Below are 17,459 nucleotides of genomic sequence, written 5' to 3' on the forward strand. Positions count from 1 at the left end.
AGGGTTTTAATGCAACAGCGCCATCAGCTGGGAGAATGGATACTTTTATCTTAGAGCTGAGAAATAAAGCATTTTAGTTTTTTTGGACACTAAACATCCCTGCATTTCATATACTGTAGAGCAATACCTCAGTCATACTAAGAATCACCCAGATACTTTATTTGTCCCTCAAGAGCCCTTTTTTGACAGTCAGTCAACCTGTTTGTTTTATACGGTTGAATTATTTCATAATACACCTGCTGTTTTAAACCTTTGGGAATACATTTTTGGGGTGCTGAGCAGCCTCTCTGGTTGGAGAGACACCCCATGTACACATGTCCTAAAGTCCTCGTTGCAGCTGACCCAGGTTTGAGACCAGGTCTGCAATTCCTTTCTCACCAAGTCAGGCTGCTTTGAATAAAGGCCAAAGTTCATTTTGCAAAAAAACAAAAGGGAACACTAAGACCCCCTAGAACATTGGATCATCGAGGAATATTCATTCTCCTGTTAACCAAAGCAAACGTTAACTTGGAGGAAGATTTTTGATTTAGAATTAACAGAAAAAAATTCCTGGAATTCAAAAAGGTGAACTGGTGAATGAACGTACTGCTCCATGTGTTGCACAATTTACAAACTAAAGATACGATTTGTGTGTCAGTGTGTTCCACACGTCTGTCTGCGGATGTACAAAACTGTTCGTTTTGTGTGTGCTGTGCAGCTTGTGTTGGCTTAAATAAATGAAAGTTTTGTTTCATAAGGGAGGAAATTTTTATGTCAACACTGTGATGTATTCCGTTTCTACTCGTTTCTGTCTGAAGTGTATGCTGCATTTGCAGTATGTCAGTACAGACTCAGCATGTTGTGTGTAATTTCTTTATTTTAATTTTGTTTTTACAACTTTTAGCAATTGAAGTCAATAAAAAAAACTAATTTATGAGTTATAAGATCTGGAATTACATGTTTAGTACTCATTAAAAAGCAGCAGGGTGAAGGTTTTGTTGGTGGCAGGTTAACATCTGTTACCATGTCGTTCACAAGCACAAAAACGAAAAACCAAATATTTTTGCTAATTGCTACTGAACAAATGGTTTATTGTTTAGTAGTAGTGTCATTACAAATTGTGTGAGAAGAGTCACAACCCATGTTAAAATTCATAGATTATGATTTCTTAGTTGTAAAAGAGTAAAATATCTTGGAATGTGGTCACTCAGCTGCAGAGCTGAGAGGTCTCATTAGTGGCACACAGCCTCACTGTGCTCTGCTTTTCTGGCACTCAAACATGTAATGCTGCCTGGGGTATAGTTAAAAAACACTTCAAGGCGAGGGAGAAGACCAGAATCTATAGAGGACTTTGACACAAAACTAATAAGGCAATGGCGTTCGAGGCTCCCTCAGCCGGTCCAGTACAGATCACCAACAAATCATGACAACACATGTCAGGGGAGCTAGTGCAATGAGGGTGAAGAAGGACAGCGAGCTGTCAGGTCAGTACCCGGTGTCTCTCTGCGTTGTGTTTCCTCACAGTCAAAAGAATGGCTTTTCAGAAAGGACGGAAGCTCGAAGGGTCCATTCTTGTCAAGTACCCTCCTTGATCGCCAGTAACTCTTGTGTGGATGTCTCCGTGTGCGTGGACGTGTGTGTTTATTGACTGTGTGTGTCTGCGTGGAAGTGCTGCAGCTGGGACAGGAGATCACAACTTGGGCTGGCTGGCGAGCTTCAGCTTCAGGTTCTCCGCCAATTTGTCGAGGAACTCAAAGGTGTTCAAGTAGTCGGCACGTGTCACTCTGCAAACACAGGAGAGAAGATCAGTGAGGGCTTACCTGAAACTTTCAACTTTGAATTCATTTTAATAGGTGGCCTTTAAGCCCGATTTATGGTCGTCCGGGAAAGGCTACGGAGAGCCACGGAGAGCGCTCTCCGCTCTCCCAAAATTCCTAACTATCCGTCGAGGCGACGGAGACTCGCATAGACAGCAAGGGTTGTCATTGGTCGGCTAACAACATAATTTCCGGAATCACTTTTCCGGTTTTGCTCCTTCCTCTCAGAACAACAACACCGCCATTTTTTAAAGAGTTTACTGTGTGCCGGTCAACATTTGGTCAAAATGATTTGCATTTCAATATCAACAAGCTCTAACTCCAACAAAAATCTTTCTCTCTCGGTCGCCATCATTCACTGTGAGGAGTGGAATGGAGCCGGAAGGTAAACAATCAATCAACGACTTTCACGATAGACGTCGCGAGATTAGGTCGTCTAGCGTAGCGACGCCTACTGATCGGGAGGTGAATTGTCTTGCGTATCCGACATCCCGACGGAGAACTTCGAAAGGTTTAATAGCCTCTGCGGGACCACGGAGTCGGATTGACGGATATCGAAGGAGTAGCATACCGAGGCCTTTAAGGTAGTGATTATAAAGTGCAGCTCAGTTTATGACTAATACCCAAGGGTACGCAGCAGCTTTTGTTGGCATTACAAGTTAACATTACTTTCCAGAGAAAAGTTAAAGTTCTTACAAAATCTAATTGTTTAAAGTGGTTTTAAATCATCCATCTCACACAAAATATCCCATGTACAACAGTCCCTGGTCTAAAACAGGAAGAAGTCATACAGTCTTACGGTTTGTAAGAGTTTGTCTGGAAAACTACAAAATGTCGATGACTCATTCTGCAAGTTTAACAGCTTAGAATTAATTTTCTGTCCAATGACAGAATTTTGTTGAATTCTGGAAATGATCAGCTGATTAGGTTAGAAAACTTTTTGGGGAGGTGGACAGCCTCCTTCTTAATATTTTCTAAAATAACTGCACCCAAAATGAAAGCCAATCTGCACCACCTGACCTGCAATTCTTCAAACCTCTTCTTCACAAGTGAAATTGTTTTATAATTAAGTCCCACTGTAGACTTAGTACAGCTTTGCATTTTTATGGAAGAGCAGAAAGTGTATGCAGGCACTCTGCTGGTATTAATCCAGATAACTTTAAGGTTTCCTGCAACTGTTTAATGTGTGGTCAGATTATCTCAACTTCAGGAAGCAATCTCCTGAATTTGTTCTAAAGATGCACTAAACCATATTGGCCTTCATCATTTGTGTTCATACCATACTAGACAACTCTGTGAAAGTACGATATCATTGCGAGAGTGGGAATCGAACCTACCAAGTTTGGTACTTTGAAAAACTGAAAAAAAAGGAAAATGAAAGCTACAGAAGGGAAATAATTTGTTGTAAATTAAGAACAGCTGTTCATATTCATCCTCCTGTTTTCATATTTATTCATTAGCATAAATCCCAGTCAGCACGACTGTCTGAAACTAATCAAGAAACATTTTGGCTGTCGAAAAACAACGTTGTCTCCTATCCTTCGCAAATGCAAATGCAGTGTTTCTTATGTGAGAGGAGATAAAGAAAGAAGTGTTTAATTTCCAGTCCTTGACTTTTAGAAAATTGCACCAGTCCCCATTTAGACACCACCTAAACTAATGAAAAGGTTCCAGCACCGAACTTGTGCGCAAACATGAGCCAGACTTACCATCTCTTTGTCAAAAAGCAGTAAGAGTGAACTGTTGGTGAAACAGCTGTTTCTTTAGCATCTGCCTCAGAGTTCTGATAAAGTGGCCTGTTTAGAATAACATGTCAGAATTGAAACGGCTGCATGTTTTTACAGGATCTGACTCAGTATCAGTATTTCCCCCGAGTCCCAATCTGGCAAACAGATCCACATTGGTGCAAAAAATTTAAAAAAAAATGACATATCTAATATATCCACCATTACGTTGTGTTAACAGTGTATGTGCACAAAGTAAGACACATGTGACTAACTTCGGCAGGCCTTTGATGCAGATGGCCAAATCCTTGGTCATGAAACCAGCCTCGATGGTCTCAATGCAGACAGCCTCCAGAGCCTCAGAGAAGACCCGCAGCTCTGTGTTGTTGTCCAGCTTCGCCCGGTGGAGCAGACCTCGTGTCCACGCAAAGATGGAGGCTGAAGCAAACAGATGAACATTGTATTAACAAACATTAGTCAATAAATCGAGGCAGATCGCAGAACACAAGTTTACAACTTCTGAATCTGAGGGTTTTACAGTAATGTTCAACGTGATCCTCAGGTTTATCCTCCTACCGATGGGGTTGGTGGAGGTTTCTTTGCCCTGCTGGTGTTGTCTGTAGTGGCGAGTCACTGTGCCGTGGGCGGCCTCTGACTCCACTGTGCGTCCATCAGGACAGATTAGCACACTGGTCATCATACCCAGGGAGCCATAGCCTAAGAACAGCAATGAAAAAAAGCAATTAACTTCAAAGAAATCTTCAGGAAAACACCCGATATTACCCCCTATTAACAGAGTTTTGCTCAGGTGAACTAGAATATTTCATGATTCATCTCACATATTCTGATGGAGACGGACTTGTTTCCCCTACCTTGTGCAACAGAGTCAGACTGTACATCCCCATCATAGTTCTTACAGGCCCAAATGAAGCCTCCCTCAGATTTCATGGCCTGAGCCACCATGTCATCTATCAGACGGTGCTCATACCAGATGCCTTTGGCCTCAAACTGAGCCCGATATTCCCTGAAACACAAAGAAATCCCCTTTAAGTTGTGTCTGCATCTGGTACAGTTCATTTGTGACTATGGCGATTATGACTTTAAGATCCTTACTTCTCGTAGATCTCCTGGAAGATGTCTTTGAAGCGACCGTCGTACTTCTTCAGAATGGTGTTCTTAGTACTGAGATACAGAGGCCAGGCTTTAGACAGGCCCATCTGGAAGGAACTGTGAGCAAAGTCCCTGATGGACTTATCTGTGTTGTACATTCCCAAGGCTACACCACCACCTGGACGGACACAGCACAATAAACTGTTCATACGGTATTTTCACATGAACTGAAGTTGATTAGAGTTTGTTTTTCTTTGTTTGGTTCATTTTAAAATGTAACAGTGCACTCTAGCAAAGCTTTAACAAACCGAAAGTCTAGAAAAGACATCACTGAACTCATTGGTGAACTATTTTCCCACTTACAAAAAATTAGCTCAATGTGCTGATACCATAATACTTTCTTATTTTTATATTTGACATTCTTTCAAATGTACTTTTAGAGAGACTTTAGGATTTATTTGTGATATTAAATGTGTCTCCTTGCAGTCAAATTAATGTTAGGCCTAAAAAGCAAAGATAAATATGCCTGCCATTAAAGGGTCACAGAGTCAGTGGCAATAAATGGCTCATCTAATCATCTGTGTATGAAGTAGCAAGCAGTATAACAAAGGCAGAGTTAGATGTAAAGTGTAGATCTGGGAGGCTTTTCAGCACCTGACCATGATCAGACCTTTCACATGTTGTTTGGAAGTGTGACTGCACATCCAACTAGCTGCATTCTTACCCTGAAAGTCATGGACGACATATTTTACTGGCTCTCCGTTTGTGGGTGTGTAGATCATTTCCAGTTTTCCCGGCCCAGGCACCACAAAGTCAGTGGCTTTGTACTGTGGAGGGTACACAGTGAGGAGGGAGGGGGTTAATCATGGTAAGCAACATGGCTGTTTGAATCCACTAAAGGCCTCAGTCTCTTAAAATGTCAGATCAAAGTTCACATGACAACGACCGCGGCAGTCATAAACACGTCAGCAGGGCTCACCCGACAGAGCATTTAACGCAAATGCCCCTGACATCTATTACGTAACCAGCACACTCTTCACTCGCTCTTCCCTACTCTGACTAGAGAACTGTTGACTTTGGCGTAATTGCCATGAGTTAACCCGTGATTTAGTTGCTGTAACGCTGCTGCAACCTGTCAAGGCTGCAGGGGCAGGTCATTGTTGTCCAAAGGGCGGCTGATGAAACATAATTATTGACCAAGTCCCTCCTGGCAACCCCACCACGTCTGATCTAACCATCAACTCACTGAGCTCATCATACATGAGTTGACAGAGAAAACAGTCAGGTTGCCTGGAAATGAGACCTCTCAAAGTACTTCAGTAACTGGTTTGTGGGATAAAAGTGCAGCTGCAGTTTCTAAAACAAGCTGATTTAAGTCATGTGCTATTTCAGGTCTCTTGTCCTTTTATATGCTTTAGACATTTGCTTTTTTTTTTTAAACATTTTTTTATGTGGGACCATCTTTGTGTCTTGCATGTTCATGCGCACACACACACACATTCACACACATTCATTAGCCCAGTAGCATGCTCGCTAAGCAGCAGTTGTGTTGTCCTGTGGTTTAAGGTCATCTGTATCCACGGTTGTATTATATCTGATTGCTGCTGCTTGTGTTTTTTTGTTTGTTTGTTTGTGTGTTTGTTCTCTGCTTGCCTGCCTACAGGTGCTCCTGGCGGCTCTAAGGCTGGATTCCCCACAAAATCCGTGGATTGTCTTCAGTTTTGTTTTTACAGGTGTAGCAGCTGGTTGTCTGATTTTTCACTGTTTTCTATGATTGTCTCTTCCTATTTCTGTTCCTTTTTTTTTTCTTCTTCGCTCTCCCTCTTTCTCTGCCCCCCGGTCTGGTTCGGCACTATCACATGTTAAGTATCATTAAAAAAAATAAATAAATAAATAAGGAGTTGATGGGCGTCAAGGGGAGCTTTACATTCATAAAGCTTCCCTTGGCATATCAAATTTGTTTGGCATAAACGGTATTCAGATTACAATTCTGCTGCCATAATGCTAAACAGGACAAGGGGTTCAAAAAAATAATAATAATAATAAAAAAAAAGACATTTGCTTTTTAACTCAGTAAAATATCAGTAATTATACATTTAAAAAAAAAACTGCACGCAGTTTTCTTTATGCAGGAATGTGTTACCTGGTCTCCGTGCGCGTGTCTGCCGATGATGATGGGCATCGTCCAGCCGGGCACCAGGCGGGGGATGTTCTTACAGATGATGGCCTCCCTGAACACTGTGCCCCCCAGAATGTTACGGATGGTCCCGTTGGGCGAACGCCACATCTGCTTCAGCTTGAACTCCTCCACGCGCTTCTCATCTGGCGTGATGGTGGCGCACTTGATGCCCACGTTGTAGCGTTGTACTGCGTCCGCTGCCTCAACCGTCACCCGGTCGTCAGTTGCGTCTCGGTTCTCCATACCGAGGTCATAGCTTTAAAGGGAGAGACACAGAGACCGAATTTAAAAGAGTCAGAATGAAAAAAAATAGATGCATCTGATACAGCCTGTGGAAATGTTCAATAGTATTAGCAACTCCAGTATCAGTGGAGTTGCTAATAAAATCTGGGCATTTGAACAACATAACTGTATCTTGATATACCACGATGCTCTATCTAATGTAGTTAATTAATTATTTTTCCTAAATTAAACATAAGAAGAGAATCTTTATTTTCATTCTAAAATGAACCTAAAATATAATATAGACTTTGAGCCCTCAGGCAGCACTGTATGATCATTACAGCCACATGGGCTCAGGAGTACCATGGAACACTATTTTCACTCAACACAGTCCACCGCTGCATCCAGAAATATAACCTGAAACTGTATCACACAAGGAGGAAGCCATAGGTCAACTCTGTGCAGAAACACGGCCCAGTTCTCTGGACACCAGCTCATCTCAGATGGACAGAAAGACAGCACACACAATTCTAAGATGAGAAAGACCATCCAAGCTGTTATCAGAGAAAAGTGCAAAAACCAAGCGTCTGTGACGGTACAGGGGTACATCAGTGTCCATGGCATGGATGACTTCATTTGTGTGAAGTTACTATAGATGCAAATGGTGTATGTTAGAATTCTGGAGAGACATATGCTACCCTCGAGGTGACTTCTTTACCCAGGAGGTCAGTAGTTATTTCAGCAGGACAATGCCAGGCCTCATTCTGCACAACTTCCACCGTGGCTTCATAGACACAGAGTGTGTGTGTGTGTGTGTGTGTGTGTGTGTGTGTGTGTGTATGTGTGTGTGTGTGTGTGCCTGAGCATCATGAAGAGGTGAATCAGATGACGACAACAACAACCACAGACTGTTGGGCTGCTGAAACCCTGAATTCAGCAAGAATGGACACAGATTCTCCAAAAACCTGCAATAATTAGTATCCTCAGTTCAAATTAAAAGGGAGCTGATGTAACACAGTGGCAAACATGAGTCTGCAACAACCTTTACTGAGTGTTGCTGCACCAAATTTTAGATTTGTTTATGTTTTCTGGATACAATGAAGTCAGTCAGTGAAGAAAAACACTGAAAATATTTTATTTTCTTTTAAATAAAGGCTCAAACAATTAATAAATTACGGATTTAGTTTTTATTTTGTTAGTATTTTAGACTATTTCCAAGTTTAATGACTCCTGTCATCTACAGTCAGCCCTGCTTTAGTAAGAGAATAAGCAGAGATATGAGAAAGGAAAAAGGTCATTTATGGACAAAAACAAGCCTCTCTTCACATTTTCCAGCAAAATGTGGTGGAATCAGATGCTTCTCTGCTCAAGGACAGTAAAGACCACTTAAAAATCTCAGCAACAGTGGAATACATTGATCCCATTTACAAAAGTATTCTGTTTCGAGAAAAGCTGCGATTATCGATGCTACACCGATGATACACCGTTTAGCAGCAGCCTGGAGCATTAACTGAACAAGCACTTAAGTGAGTGTATGCCGCTGCTTTAATCGGCTCGAATGGTGAATTCATCAGTACAACGACTGCGATATGAAACACAACTACTGTGTCAAAGGACTTGAACAGCATTAATGAGCACTGAAAGGCTACGTGAGCTGGTTTCCAAGTGAAGGATTCAGTCAGATTGCTGCTCTGGCTTCGTGCCTGCCGTACTGGAGCTAAATACGTTTCCATCAAAAACTGTCACGGTGCTCTCCATCAAGAACAGCCATAAACGTCCTATCCCACTTTGTCCAAAGTACTGCCGCTGTGCTCCCCCTGCTCCTCTTCTATGCTGCACTGTTGGTGTCTATAATGAGGAGATCTGTCCAACCAGCCAGCAACACAAAGGCACAAGTGCTCGGTTGTGCAATGATAGCTGGCTCTCTGCCGAGACCTCCGGATAAGTCGCTCCCCTTGTTACTGTGAGATCTGAAAACAAGTGCTTATCATTCCCTTCAGGTATTAGCCTCTGTACATTTGTGTGCACTGGCTGGCTTTGTTGAAAAGCAGCTGTGACCTCTCACCTACTTTCGTCGGCCCCTTCCTCGGAAAGCTGAACCCAAACCACAACAATCAAATCAGCCTGTTGATTCAACAAGTTAAATCATTCCCTGAGAAAACCTCCAGAAAGCCTACACCAAACCCCTAAATCATTTCTATAACCTTGTTATCGATCTGAGTACTTCTACAGCTCATTTAAGTCCCGGTGGGAAGGACCTCCGTTTGTACGGCTGAAGGGAAAAAACATTATGTAACTCATCTTCTTTCTAGGGTTTCCTCAGCTGGAGGCAGAATCAAGCATGTACCATGTAACAAAGAGAGGGCAGGGTGACTTGGATACCAGCTGTAAAATCTTTAGACATCCAGATTTCCAGCATCTGAGAAGTGTTGAAAACGTGCTGCAGACATTTTCAGTCTGTAAGTTTTAGAGGTTGCTTCACCTGTTTGAGCAGGACAGAGGAATGTGACGTGGTGTACGGGGAGACTCACTGCTGTGATCACATGGCTATTCGCTTGTCAGATCTGAGCATTGTGACAGCAGGGATCAGAAATTCAAAACAAGGGTTGTAACAGGTTCGTTATTACAATATTTATTATCAAATGTGGACTTTCAGAACCTGCCGTGCGACAAATCAGAAACGTTTCTGATTTCTCACAAGAAGTAGTGATGAAACAACATGAAAGATCTATTCAAATTTAATATGTTAAAGTGCTCAAAGCATGCTTTTCCATGTTTTCCAGCTTATCTGTAGTGTTAAAATCATGCATTATCACCTTAAACATTACTCAAAGCTAAAAGAAAAAAAATTGCATAGGTACAGGTCACCATCATGCTCCTCCCCTTAACAAACCAATCAGAAGACACTTTATCCTGGCTTCCCCTTGCTCTGAACTAATGAAAAGTGTGCAAAGCTAATCGAGGGGTACTCAAAACTACGAACTAAATGACTGCAACTGATCATTTCATGTCCACTTTAAAGATTAAATTCGGGTGGGAACATACGATAAGTGACTCGAGCTTCATGTGAAGGTCACGTAAATAACATACAGCGCCAAGCAAAGTTCATGAAGAGATAAAATTGTGTAAGTGCAGCTACGCCTTCTGCTTTCCAGGCGAGATAACGACACCTTGAGAAAACCTTCTGTCAGGGACGGGTCAACACTCAATGGACAGATGTACTTGTAACAAACCCAAGCAACTCGTTATTGCGCAATGTCAGACACTCCAACAGTTTGTCCTGCTTTTCACTAACACCACGCAAAGAATTCAAGATAATCAAGTCAAACTAGAAAAACAAGACCAGCAAAAACTCCAGACTTGATTTTTTCCACTTTTCTTCTTCAACTTATTTTTTAAATTTAACTAAGACTGACTGTGCTGCACATTTCAGGGGAAAGTGTGATCTTTCTAAAGAGGCGTCTTCACCTGTGCAGGTCAAGCTCCAGGTAGGGGAAGATGAGCTTCTCCTTAATGAGCTCCCAGATGACCCGAGTCATCTCATCTCCCTGCATCTCCACCACCGAGCCAGCCTTGATCTTCGGAGACATCTTGGAGCCTTAACACAGACTGTGGAGAGGACGACGAAGAGAGAAATGAAAGAAGATCGAGAAAAAAGAGGTTGAAATGCAGAGAAATGTACAGCTTTAGCTTTATCTCAGACACAAATTAAGGGGTCGATGAAAGATGCAGGTGCAGACAGAGGTAACAGTTTTGTTAAATGTTAAATTACACAGAAAAATGACACAAGTTTGTTTTGCTCTCAATAAATAGATTCATTCACAACATAAACTTGGAGTGGCCAGAACAGTGACTCAGCATTTAAGTTGATGTACCAGATTAACTCCATAATAATCCTCTTAACTGGAAAAGCTGTTAAAGTGAACCATGTAACATGTACAGCTTATAGTAAATAAATGCCAACAAAAATTAGCCAAAGCCGTGATAAATAAGCCCACAAACAAATAAATAAATAAATAAATAAATATATATTTCTAAAATCGGGTTTTACCATGGTTTTTTGGCATTTAACATTTGCATCAATATCACAGATATCCCCCGAGTGTTTAATAGTAGCCTGCTGATATGTGACAACTTAATGACTTTTGTCCCCGTTTTGAATATTACACAATGTCCTCAAAACCTCCTGACAAGTTGATTGAGACATGATGGGGAGAAAGATCCTCGGACACAAAGCTAAAAACAGTCATACTGGGAATGCAAAAAAGAAAAGACCCGTGAAGGTGCGTCACGCACATTTAGCTGAAAATATCCAGATAAATAGAGAGCATGAAACATGAAACCAGGAAGAGGACTTCCAGGGCTGCTCGGGGCCTGAATGGACACCTTGGGCTAGCTCCAAACTGCTTAATCTAAATCTGAAGCCCCAAAAGTGGCACTAGGATGAATTCTGCAAACTCAAAATATAACACATTGTTATATATATATACATATATATATATATATAGAGAGAGATATAGATATAAATGCAGGTTTCTAGAACACACGGCGGGTAGGCTCTTGCAAAGCAAGATGTAAATCGAGTTAAGGGTTGAGTACATTTATCTGCCCTGTACGTCGGCATTATTTCGTTCTGCAGTAGCTGAACTTAAAAATCAAAATTGCCTACCTTTTATAATGCAAAGGTCGAATAAACAGTCAGTGACGAGCTGGGGAAGCGGAGTGATGTCCGGACTGAGGTGACAGCGGATCAGACTGCTACAGGAGCCGGCTTACACCGCTGACAACATATTGGACCAATCAGAGAAGAGCGGAAAATCTTCCTGCCAATCAGTTAAGCCTACGTCACAGATAGGATTCGCTGATTGGCGGGACAGAAAATTCCCTATTTTGTGGTGGTCCGTGACTGCGCCCACTGGCCAGTTGTTCCAGAGCTGAAACAGAGGTGGCGAGACGTTTCTGTAGTGAGGGTGGAAAACGAGAGGAGTGCAATTTTAGAAATGACGAAAGTAATTAGGAAAATAAATAGATCAATTATTAAAAACAAATAAAGATTAATATCTTAAAAAATAAATACATCATGCAAAAATACATGGAAATAAAGCAACACGTGAAAATAATTCCAAATTGTACAGTTGCTCTTTTTTGTGTTTATTTACTGTTTTACTATTTTTGCTTGATCCTTAATTTTACAAACTTACTAACAAAGGAAACGATCTCCAATGCCTTCTCTAACCACCTTAATCCAACCAAGTGATAGCAGCATCATGCTAAAACAAAATTGTGAACTGAAAATAAACATGTTTACAGAATAAACAAATAACAATGCTCTGGAAGATCCTACAACCAGCTGACCAAATGTGTCCCACAGAAATTTTGTCTTTAAATGTCTACAGCAGAATATTGTGAAAAGATTCAGGGAGTCTGTAGTTTGTTTGTGTGATGTGTTCACAAACAGCAGCCAGCCCTTGGCTTTTAAAGTAATCTTGAGCAATAGTTCTCCGGGTTTTCCAAAGGTCTTTCAACATTTTTGTTAGGACATTGACTGCTTTTTAATTCACTCAAGTCTTTGTATGGGACCATTTTCAGAGGAATTAGTTTTTTTGTTTGTGAGGCCACTTCAACACTGACCGATGAATAATTGAAGCAGAAAAAAATGGCGAAAAACTCAAGGGATGAACCTGTTTTGTCTCTACACATAACAGACAACTTGGCAAAGAGACCATTTTAAATTGTATATTTCGGCACGAGCAGCCTGTCAAAAACACACATGATTTGTTCACATTTCTATAGTTGCATCTATGAAAAATCCCAGAGACAACACGGTCTGACAGACATAAAATAGTATTTTAGCACCAACAAGGTGAGCGATTAGCTTAAAACTTGACATATCTCAGCACGGTGGGCAGTGTGTCCTTAAAAACGTTTTAGGAAAATGAACAAATTCAAAAACACGATCTACAGCAGATGACCAGTATCTGAAAGGGATGTCCTTAAAAATAAGACAAAACTCCAGCAAAGACAAAGGACATGAGTGATATGCATATGGATCTTCAGTTGATGCGCTGAAGCATCATCAGAAATGGTCTTCATGGGAGCATGGCTGTCAAGAAGCCATTCTTAAGGAAGGGAAACCGGGAGAAACCCCAGAGTCCACACCTCATCATTATTAACGATGTGTGGGATCATCATGACAGAGTACAGAACAAAAGGCAGCCAACATCCAATGGAGAGCTTTGGGATGTCCTTCAAGTAACTTGGAGAACTATTCCTGATTAATACTTAAAGAAATGACAAGAAACTTTCTCTAAGAGGATTGAGGCTGTGTTGAACAATAAAGGAGTTTGTGGTAGCATGGCTGTAAGCCAGGCAGGCTAAAGAGAACTCTGTTACCACCAATTCTCTGCGTTTTCTCCAAAGAATTTCCTCTGAAACGTCTTATATGTATGCACTGCACACAGAAACCACAGCCACCTCAGTCTTATTGGATAGTATGTAATGGACCAGTTGGATACGCTCATATAGCATAAGTGGTGCTGGAGGAACATGTCGATACTTATATGGTTTCTTAGCGAAAGGCCAATAAGACGAGTGCTTGTCCATCCAAACAATATTAAATCTACAAAATCATGTTAAAAATCCCAACTAATGATAAAAAGAACAAGACAATAAAAACAACTAAATGATTTTTGACAATAAATCTTTAAAGTTCATAAAGAAAGGAACAAAGAAACAAAGCGGTTTCTGTAGCGCTCTGTTCTGGGCCTAAAAATCCTCATCCAGAAGGAAAAAGCTTAAAATCACCAAACAAAGAATGAGAGTAATTATTTAGAATGAATTTCATCTGAATGTTGATAAAACTGATCAAATATATAACTCTGCTGCCTGTGCTACTGTGTGAATAATTTTAGGATGTTTGGAAATTATGTAGGAGGCAGGAGAAAGAGTTCAGAGTGTAAAATAGGGAAATACTGCCACCTCCTGTGAAAAATATGAACAACATGAATATGTAGCCTTCCACATTGATCACGGTAAACAAGATTTTGCAGCATCTGCTCCAATTTCTTGCTGGTTTTATATTAGTCTACAACCCAGAAAAGGGGGAGCTTTTCAAAGAGTTTAAAAAGAAGAGTTTCACTTTGTCCACTGCGGTGCCATGGTGATGTTTCCTTTGACCTACTTCTGTATAACAAGCTAAAAACCATTAGATGTCACAATTTAGAACACATCGCCATATCTGATTTCACTTAAAAAAAAACAGTGTTAGATGGGTTGAATACCTTTAACAGTAATGCTACTGGTATGTTACACCATTCTTCTCAAGGATTTACCCTCATTTGGTGTGTGGATAATGCTGGTGGAGAGGGCTGTCCGACACTTTGGTGTCGTAGTCTCGAACAGGTGATAGCATATGATTCACATCATTTCCATTTGAAACCATTCAGTGACCCTCATGCCCTATGGATGTGTTCACTCATTCAGAAAGAGACAACTGCTATTCAAAAATGTTTTAAAAAGATTAATTGTTGGTTTAAAATGATAATTCTGAACAACCTTGTAATTATTTTTTGTTGCTCTTACCTGGACATACCAGCAAAACACACCGGTGACATTTCCGCTGGTTCCGCAAAATTAAATTTTGGGTAGATGCAGCTACCGGGTTAATTTTTTTCATTGTGAGGCCCCTTAGGGGGCTCTCAATGAAAAAAAAAACTGAAATTGACACCATTTTTTTAACCTTTTTACGCAAAATTTGCAAGCGCGTAGCGCTAATTGTTGCAGAAGGATGCTCCAAATAAAGAGGCAGCCGGCATGATGCAGTGAAATAACTTGGAAATCACCACAGAGGTAGCTGGGGACATGTAGAACAAGATTCTGGTGGAGTTTGCAGAAAACAACTAGAATTTCATTTTTAATGATTTTTTAAATCTAGCCATATTCATGCATTGGGTATGATTTCAGCATCAGATTATTAAAACAACGATGCAGTGAAATAACTTGGAAATCACCACAGAGGTAGCTGGGGACATGTAGAACAAGAATCTGGTGGAGTTTGCAGATAACAATTCGATTTTCTTTTTTTAAGAATTATTTTATCTGTCCTTATACATCGTGCATTGGGCTCAAACGCTTTACCGTACGACAAGGTGTAGACGCGCACTAGATTTTCAAGTGTAGCTGCGCCACCGTGCCTCTCCGAAGCGCAGATGGCGTGGCCGCAGTAGGAAACTGAGGCTCACTAGAACTGGGCAGTAGAAGATTGGAAAAAAACTGCCTGGTCTGACGAGTCTCGATCTCAGTCGCAGTCGAATTAGTGGCGGAACGGAAAAATTACATTTCCGCTGGTTCCGCTGACGGGTTAAATTAAATTTTGGGTAGATGCAGCTACCGGGTTAATAACTGAAATTGACACTCTTTTTTAACCTTTTTACGCAAAATGAGCTTTGCAAGCGCGTAGCGCTAATTGTTGCAGAAGGGATGCTCCAAATAAAGAGGCAGCCGGCATGATGCAGTGAAATAATTAAAAAAATCACCACAGAGGTAGCTGAGGACATGTAAAACAAGAATCTGGTGGAGTTTCCAGATAACAATTCGATTTTCTTTTTTTAAGAATTATTATAGCCTACACTGAGTGCATGGGAAAATAAGCCTAACACGTCTATGTCTTCCACCCTGAACTGAACACTTTTCAATGCGAGAACCTTAAAACCACTATTCACCAACATAACAGAATGTAGCATGCAAATGTCATCATTAGACTATCAATGTTTGTGGGTAGAGTAGCCTTGGCTAGACCAAGGCTAAATTAGGTTTTGCCAAAAGGCAGGTGGCAGTTTCTATTAAGATGGATAAAGTCAATGAAAGAAAGTCACAATAGTGTTAATAAATTAAGGTTTTGGAAGTATTTTAAGTGTCCACTCTCACTAATTTCCATTAACCCGTTCCATGCCTCAAGGTATTTATTTTTTCAAAATTTGCACAGTTGGTATACACATTCAGTACACCAAAAAAAAAAAATCTGACAATGTTTGTGTTGTGCAATGTGGTGGGCCAGTCTAGTCCAAAATGCCAGGGCCGATTTTTTGTCCCAGTCCACCCCTGGTAAAACATATGGAGGTAGGCTAAGTTGAACACGCCATCATCTGCATTTTATTTCTGTAGGTTAAATATAAAATAAAGCAAAACGTATCAAAGACTTATTTGAAGTATCAATACACATTTAGTTACTCAATTGTGTAGGCCTATATCTAACTAGCCAGCTACAGTATCTAACTATATCCAGCCTGTCTAAGCCTTTAAAAAAATTTGGGATGAGCAACATTTCTGCTGCTACAATAATCCCAAGGGAAACACTGTTTTAATGTACTAAAAAGTGGAATGCTCATGTATGTATGTAGACCAAATATTGAAGTGAAATCACACTTGGGTGTTGAAAAAACTGTTGTATATGGGTTCATATAAAGTAAAAAAGTAAGACGGGCTTCCTAAAAAAAAATCAATGGTTCAGATTTTTTCCGTAAACATGTCATTTGTGTGTTCGTCATGATGGCCAATCACTGATTGTTTTTGTTTCTAAAAAACAGTCCAACTTTAGACATTAACATCAGACTTTGTCATGAACTGAAATCATACGGACAAAAGGACATTCTGGCCTAACAGTGGTTTTAGGGGACAAATCAGAGGATCACAATCACACTTACTCTTCTGAATTTGTCATTGATATATATATATATACATATATATTTATATATATTTAGCAAATTTCATGGCCACCCTTCAGATATTCAAGAAGATATTTCACATGAAAATAAATATGTCAACTTGATGTTTGTGATGGAGAAACATTTGGGGGGCCATCAAGATCTAATGGGGAACGTTAATCAATTTAATAGCTCAGTCTCGATCAAATAGTTCAATCTGGATAGAAAAATTAGACCAGCAGACAGACCTGCTGCTGCTTGCATTACCAGAAAGGAGAAAAAAAGGCAAGTAGAGTTGATTTGGGCTGCACGGTGGTGTGGTGGTTATCAAGAGGGTTCCAGGTTCAACTCCCAGCTGGGGCCTTTCTGTGTGGAGTTTGCATGATCTCCCCGTGTATGCGTGGGTTCTCTCCGGGTTCCTCCCACTGTCCAAAAACATGCATGTTAGGTTAATTGGTGTCTCTAGAAATTGTCCTTAGGAGTGAGTGTGGTTGTTTGTCTCGTTTGTCTCTGTGTGGCCCTGTGATGGACTGGCAACCTGTCCAGGGTGGACCCCGCCTCTCGCCCGATGACCACTGGGATAGGCTCCAGCCCCCCCGCGACCCAACCGGCGGATTAAGCGGGTATAGAAAATGGATGGATGGAGTTGATTTGACAAACTGACAAAGAGCAACTGCTGCTTTTCATCAGCCTGAGGTAAGTTCAACAAATTAAGAATAAAAGTTAA

General features: G+C 40.8%; 1 protein-coding gene across 1 annotated transcript; it reads right to left on the reverse strand.

Moving 5' to 3' along the window:
• Positions 1-838: 838 nt before the first annotated feature.
• idh1 (isocitrate dehydrogenase (NADP(+)) 1) lies at positions 839-11,808 on the reverse strand. The gene is made up of 9 exons (XM_075480178.1): positions 11,701-11,808; positions 10,500-10,640; positions 6,774-7,065; positions 5,355-5,457; positions 4,634-4,808; positions 4,393-4,544; positions 4,097-4,237; positions 3,796-3,958; positions 839-1,763 (listed from the first exon to the last, which is right to left on the reverse strand). Exons 2-9 carry the CDS (start codon positions 10,619-10,621, stop codon positions 1,670-1,672), a joined length of 1,242 nt encoding a protein of 413 aa, XP_075336293.1. The 5' UTR covers positions 10,622-10,640; positions 11,701-11,808; the 3' UTR covers positions 839-1,669.
• Between the last annotated feature and the right edge of the window lie 5,651 nt (positions 11,809-17,459).

The sequence above is a fragment of the Odontesthes bonariensis genome, chromosome 12 (genome assembly GCF_027942865.1).
Source record: "Odontesthes bonariensis isolate fOdoBon6 chromosome 12, fOdoBon6.hap1, whole genome shotgun sequence".
NCBI lineage: Eukaryota > Metazoa > Chordata > Actinopteri > Atheriniformes > Atherinopsidae > Odontesthes > Odontesthes bonariensis.